A 7,343-nucleotide genomic window follows, 5' to 3' on the forward strand; every position below is an offset into this window, starting at 1 on the left:
CCTCCGCTTCACGTCTGGCTCCTGATCACCCTGTCGGGGTTTATTCTGAGATAACACCCGGCTGGATGTACATTATCCCTTACATGACAACCGGTAAAAGCTGATCCGGGTAACTGAAGTCGGCGCCCTACTCTTGCTTGGAACGTTTTTTTTTCTTGGTGGAAGATTTGCGTTTGTTTAGCTAATAAAATATTAAAACTCGATTCAAAATGGTGTACAATTATTTAATTATGTCATCATGGTATCGCAGACTCGCTCTCGTTTCATACAAACGCAGCTGCTGCCATTTTGTTACGATTGTTTTGTATGCTGTAATGGATTATAAGAGAACTAACAAACTGGTAAGGTTTTAAAACATTTTCGTCTTAATTCTTTTATTGCCTTAATTATTTTTGTGGTGAAATGTTGTGTAATAAGTGGTTTGAGATACCAGGATGACATAATTAAATAATTGTACACCATTTTGATTCGAGTTTTAATATTTTATTAGCTAAACAAACGCAAAGCTTCCACCAAGAAAAAATAGTTCAAGCAAGAGTACAGCGCCGACTGCTGTTACCCAGATGAGCCTGTGTTATTAGCTTTTACCGGTTGTTATCAAGGGATAGCATACCTCGGAATGTCGCGACTGACCAATCAGAATCAAGTATTCCACAGAGCCGTGTAATAAATAAAATGATCATAGTTTTGTATCTAAAGCAGCAGTATTCATGATCTAATTCTAAATCTGATAACTGATTCCACTTCACAATTGCATTGTTTAGAAAAAACTGATCATGCCTATTTTTTAGTCTAAAATAGGATATTAGATGTGACCTTTCAAAAATTATCCACCCTTTGTAGTGGGAGTTTGTTTGCACAAAAATATATAATTCTAATGAGTCACACATTTGTTTTAAATTGAGAATTTCTTATTTTACTAACCAACAATACTGTTGAAACATTATTTTGTAACAACTCAGCAGTCTAGCAAAGGTTTGCATGACTAATGAGGAAAGATTTAGAAAATCATAAAAAGAACCATAACATTTTAAAAATTGTATGGAACATTCGACTCATATTCATGCTATAACTACACAAAATGTAGAAAAACCTGATGAAACACTAACCTTGATAACCTCCCCCATGGGAGTCGTGACCTCATCAGACAATTCCATCATCTTTAGAGCCATGAGAGCAATCTGGACAGCATGGGTCGGACTCTCTTTGTGTAAGCCTCCAGCTACACAGTACGCATCGCCAATGGTTTCCACCTTGAACACACAAATGAGGACATATGAAAGGTTACGAGAGCAGAGTGCTAAATATTTCATAACACACCTCTGGGTATATTCAAGGTTCATGCCGTAATATTCTGATTTGCTTCTCATGTGACATCAATGTGTTAGCTAAAACCAACTTATAGAACAGTTCTGCATTTGCACAACAATTACAATTAATATTTAATTTAAAGTGAAAACGTGACGTGACGTGTAGCCAAGTATGGTGTCCCATACTTGGAATCTGTGCTCTGCATTTCACCCATCCAAGTGCACACACACACATATGTACACACACCAGGAGCAGTTTTAATTAAATAATTAAGAATATTTAATAATTATTTTATATTATACTATATTTTATTTGATTATATTTTTTGCATAATACTAAAAGCTCACCAGTGCATTCCCATCCATGCACCAGTTTACGTTAACTGACTATTCATATAATAACAAAAAAATAAAAAAAATGCTATTTTGAAACCATAACAAACTAACTTTACGTTAACAAAATAGTACATCTTGACAGCTTGAGAGACATTAATTCCCTGTTATTGCACATCCAGTTTGGAGATGTTTGAGACACACATCATGAACCAGCTGAGATATGTTGGGAGAAGACAAGAGGGGAATCTATTTTAGGATATAGCCGTCTGTAAGAATGTAAGCAAAGCCAGACACTAAGCTAAACTTTACCTCCACTGTCTTTTTCATGAAATTCATCTCTGCTGCATGTGTATGAGAAATTCTGCTTCAGATTACATTAGCGAACCTCTCAGCGGTTAATGAGCCAGCATGTCAAAAATTATGAAATTAATTATTGTTCGGTTTAAAGATTTCATGTGAATGATCGTTCAAAAATCCCAAGGGCCTCAAGATAAAGTTAAAGGAGAATATTTTTGCAATCTGTGAAAAAATACAGCCCCATTTTATTCACCATTTTGTTTGCTAGTTTGAAGCTGAAATACCTAAAAAGGAAGACTGTGCACTGCACCAAAAACACCACTAATCATTCAAGAGGAATTTAACACTTATCAGTCGTGAGTGGCAGTGAAATGTTCTACATAGTTTTATTTGTTTGGAGCTAACAGCTATACAGCAATTTCACCCACCTTATACACATCCAGCTCACCGCTGTGGTGATCAAACCTAGTGTAGAGCTCACTGAGCATGTTCACCACCTGCATGGGCGTACATCGTGAGCAGATCGCAGTGAAGCCCACGATATCTGAGAACAGCATGGTGACATGATCAAACTTTTTTGCCTGCACAGGAAGTCCCTGCCACAAACGCTGAGCGACGTTCCCTGGGAATATCGTGAAGAGCAGCTCTACCGTTCGCCTCTTCTCTTCTTCCAGGGCTTGGTGTGCCTGTTCCAGGGCAGCTTTGGCTTTACCCAGACGTTTTTTTAGTCCATCCTGGGCCTTGGTCTGCTCCCCAACCAGAACAACATCTCGTAGTGCATTGTGGATGGGGATGTCAGAGAGGTAGAGGCCCCGGCCTGTCAACTCCTCCAGCTTATCTACACATGGAGAGCCGAGGAAGAGGAGAGCGCTCATTTCTGACATGAAGATCATCTGCCCCTTCAGGTCCATATGCTACAATGAGAGGGTTGGGAGAATGGGAATTAATTCAGTTTAGTTTTGGTCTAGTTTGTTATAAATGAGACCAATGTAGAAAAAAAAATGTATATACATGTGTATATTATAATATAGGTTAAGTTAATATAGTTTTTGTAATATAATGTAATATATTATAATAACACTCTCATGGCAGTTTGTTACTATTTTTTGTTTTGGCAAATTCTAGTGAATTTCTTACAATCTTTTTCACATGTTTTCATACTATCTGCTTTTGCCTCATTGAAGGTTTGGTTTAGGCATGGGGTTACAAGTGGACCTTCATTAAAAAAAATAAATAAATAAATAAATCGTTGTACATTTTCATACAAATTTGCCACCAATTTCCCAAAATGTTAAATAGTTTTCTCATGAGATCACTTTGAATATAACATCATATCATTCATCTTGCTCAAAGGTATTCAATATGCACTTAGCTTGCACATTGATTTTGAAGTATGCTCCAGAATATGTCAAGTCGTCCTAACCCTACCACCTGCTTGAGTTCATAGTTTTATTTATGAAAATAATTGGAAATATGGAAATAATGTCTTTGCTGACTGATGTCCATGTGCTTTCCAAAGTAATATATTTAAAACACATTTATTTAATTCTAAGTATAGTTCAAATCTATTAACATATTTACTGACATTTCACTCGAGATTTACTGATATAAAAATTATAATTAAACTTTATTTGGAGTACTACTACACAATGCACATTTCTTAATATTAAACCTAAAATGTCTTTTAATGTCACTATTGATGAGGATTGTATGATCTTTGAATAATAACGGTCTTTAAATGCAAAACATTTAAAGTGTACCTAAAGTATACTTGCAATAGTTCCACTTTTTCACAATCAAATATACCTAAGAATATCTTTAGTTGGACTTCAGCACTACTTCCACACACATAAAGTGCAACTCAATGTGACTGTATCAAACTAACAGCTTTGGTCTTTAGAAAAACTTGCTAAAAGGACACTTTAACACTAATAAAGGAAAGAACATAAGACTAAACTCTACATGAACCATATGAATGCACAAACTCATAATAATGCCTCTGTACCAATCATGTATATTGTGTGTACTACTGTGTACTGTATGAGGTTGCTATGCTATTCCTTTTGTGTGAGCGTAAGGGCAGATCTCATTAATAGAGGCTTTGAGGGGCCTTCCATGTCTTGACATTTGCCGCCATGTTCATTTCATCATCTGCGTGGTACAGGACTTTATTGCATTGCCCTTATTATACTGATCATCTGCAACCCAAGAAACTGAGACTTGCCATTAAAAATTCCCCTCGACCACCTCATAAAAACTCATCTCAGATCTGCACGAAGATAAACCTATGAGGAAAAATCCTACTAATTACTTTGCACTGATTAGTTGAATCATGTTGCGCTTTTTAATTGTCTAATCAACATGAAACCCAAGGCAATCTTTGATTCCTTTTTCTCTTTGATGTCGGTGTGATAAAATGACACATAGACCTTCAGAAGTTCACATTTCAAATGCAAACCAGCATATGAACGCAATCAAAGCTGCAAACCTAAGTGTTTTTTTCCTCACTCTGTTTGACTTGTCTTAGCTAAGCAATAAGCTTCATGTTTTAAAATTTCCCAAGTAAGCAGTTTCACACGTAACAGGTGGCCCGTTGTTAGCATCAGCATTTCAATACATAGGACACAAGGGCAACCTTATTGCAGAGGGAGAAACGAAACGGTAAAACAAAAAATACCTTTCCAGGGCTGTCAGCAGAGCTCGCTCCATGCTGTTTCACCCGGAGCACAAACTGGGTGTTTAGCATGGTTAAAATATCCTGGAAGCTGGCTCGTATCTCAGGTGAAACAATGGCAAAGTGCTCGTTGAAAACAGTTCTCCTTTGCCCATCTCTGCATCGCCCGAGCCTCCTCCTCAAGCCATCTCCAATCTGCATCAGGCTCATTTCCTGATCTAAGAGAATGTGGAAGGGAAAAGTAGAGTAGAGCAGTGAGAGGGGAATGTCTCCAGATGAGTGTGTCCTCATGGGGCTTGGTGTGAGGCTTCTGCCATCTCTCACTACTACTGAGTACAGCAGATGAGGCTGATGATTGGCCTGTAGAGCACCACTGTCTTTACCCCCAACATCCATTCTGACTTCCACCCGTGTGCAGTAGAGCAAACACGCCGCAGCCTGGATGATACCCGAGAAGAAGAGCTCGGTGGTGGGGAGGGGATTGAAGAAACAGACGGTTAGGAGTCCTGGATCTTTGTCCAGGCAGAGGATGGAGGCTTGATGGATGTAATGCTGAACTTCTGGGGTGGGTGGTGTGCTCTGCTTTAAGAGAACGTTGAAGCTGTTGAGAAAATCATGAAGAGCTCCCCCCACCACACGGAGAATATGACCATCCTCCTCATAACAGTCCCGAAACACCTCCAGACCCAGAGAAATCGTTAGCGTATTCATGGGGATATCTGGGATTTAATCAGTACAATTCATTAAAAAATTAATTGAATATTAAGATTATATAAATATATATTTTTAATGCCTCTTCTTACCTGTTTTAAGGGAGAAGTTTCTCATGACATCTGATAATTGTTCAGCATTGTCCATTGTCTGAGACACATCAGAACTGCATGCTACAGGGCTTTGGACACATATATTAAACCATAGTCAATAAATTAATATGTAGAATGGAATAACGAGAACGACATTAGAACACTTTTGAATTTGAGGTTGAACGAGGAAACAAATACAGGCTGCATTTCAGCATATACAATATTAATATAATCTAATATAAGCTCTATAATAATTCACACTGACAACATTATAGGCTATATAATATAATAATTTGTATGTAATGTAATGTATAAAACAATGAGGTAAAATACTGATGCAGTACAATTATTACCCTACATATTGTCATGAGAATGAACACAATAACACAATAATTCTGCATGGAAATTGTAAATGATCGAAAAATTGTCAACATTTGAAATGTGATAAAAGAAAAACATACGTTCTCACAGATGTAAGATGACATAATGAAAAATAACATCTTACCAACTCATGTCTATCTGCTGTTTCATAACTCTGATCAATGCATTTCGTAATTTTTCGAACTAAAAGAAAAAGAAAATACATTAAATATAGCATAGCTTGTGTTTTTTATATTTTAATGGATAACAGTCGTTTGTGTGTCTTGCACATTTTTCTTAATTACAATATTCCATTTGCGCGCGTTGCATGTGTACACTGGACATAACGCAGATATACAACATTTTTTCCAATGCAATGTATAATAATTTGCTGCAAAATATCATCAGGTAAATTAGACACATCAAACATAGGTATTAATTTACCTCCGGGCACACCAGCTTTCGGATGCTCTCGCCCACTGAATGCAGATTAACTTTGCTCCGGCTTATTTTGCGTCTGGGCAGAATGTTTGTGTTTGTGCCCTGCACCTCTCTGGATACTGGCAAAACATTCACCGCACTGCTTTCCTCAAAGTCCGCGGGTTCCTCATTTCCAACGACCATAGAAAACGGGCATTCACCCGCAATCTTAAGATCCTTCAGTTTAGCACAAAACATTCTTTGCGTAATAGTCCTTTCCAAACGTGCAGCAGAAATGTCTACGTGGTGAATATCCGACTGAGACCATTCCTACCCATCCGAATCCAGGATAGAAGCATTCCACTAGGTGATGGAAAAATATCAGCCCAGAAAATATAATTTCCCCGCACACACACACGTCTTACCCAGGAGTAAGCTATTTCAAACTTATCAGCAGCTTTTCCGCCTGCATACAATATTCATAGTAAATTACAGGGGCAAATGATAAGCCAAGGATCATTAAGTATGGCCAATCACAGGACTCAGTGGAACCTCCGGCTAGCCAATAGATGCACCGGGAGGCAGAGCTCCTTAAAGATGTATTATGCTCGTCTGGAGATGCGTGATGTTCTCCTGGAGATGCTGTGTACCATGCTCATCGTCCAATGAACTGGCTGGTGATTTTAGAGGTTTTCCGTTCTGCACCGTGTGCTTGCTCGATCATCAGCTTATTATATGCGTTCGGTGACGTCTAGCAAATATTTAAATGTCACATAGGCTATAGTCTAACCCTAATGTTGGATACTTATGCAACATCACGTTTTCTTTCATTCGGATTCTGAATGATCCAATGCGCAAATGGAAACGCTCTCAACATCTCGCACTTGAATCTGTCACGTATCATATTTGGAGCAAACAATTCGTACACATGCTGATCTTTGGGCCACCCAGATGTAAAAAAAGTAATTGCAATGCAACTCATTAAAGGCGGGAAGAGATGTTATATAAGGGTCTCAAGGCTTTGCATTCTTTCATGGGTCTCTTTGCCATGAACAGACAGCCAAGACTTGTCAGGCTAATGAGGAGCATCGAGTTCACGAGATCACACTATGATTCCAGTTGAATGAGCCTAATTATTTGGAT

At 38.1% G+C, this 7,343-nt stretch overlaps 1 protein-coding gene across 2 annotated transcripts in view; it reads right to left on the reverse strand.

The window, feature by feature from the left end:
- The window catches only part of gucy1a1 (guanylate cyclase 1 soluble subunit alpha 1), a 9,079-nt gene extending 2,433 nt beyond the window's left edge, over positions 1-6,646 (reverse strand). Inside the window, exons 1-6 of one of the 2 annotated variants that reach the window (XM_016495351.1) lie at positions 6,225-6,646; positions 5,926-5,984; positions 5,421-5,509; positions 4,621-5,336; positions 2,372-2,857; positions 1,110-1,253 (exon numbers count right to left, since the gene is read on the reverse strand). In XM_016495351.1, coding sequence (XP_016350837.1) covers positions 1,110-1,253; positions 2,372-2,857; positions 4,621-5,336; positions 5,421-5,509; positions 5,926-5,984; positions 6,225-6,458 — 1,728 coding nt within the window. In that variant the 5' untranslated portion in view covers positions 6,459-6,646. The remainder of the gene's footprint in view (positions 1-1,109; positions 1,254-2,371; positions 2,858-4,620; positions 5,337-5,420; positions 5,510-5,925; positions 5,985-6,224) is intronic. The other variant, XM_016495357.1, reaches the window with a different exon arrangement.
- Between the last annotated feature and the right edge of the window lie 697 nt (positions 6,647-7,343).

This window comes from Sinocyclocheilus anshuiensis, unplaced genomic scaffold (genome assembly GCF_001515605.1).
Source record: "Sinocyclocheilus anshuiensis isolate Anshui unplaced genomic scaffold, SAMN03320099.WGS_v1.1 scaffold517, whole genome shotgun sequence".
NCBI classification, from domain to species: Eukaryota; Metazoa; Chordata; class Actinopteri; order Cypriniformes; family Cyprinidae; genus Sinocyclocheilus; species Sinocyclocheilus anshuiensis.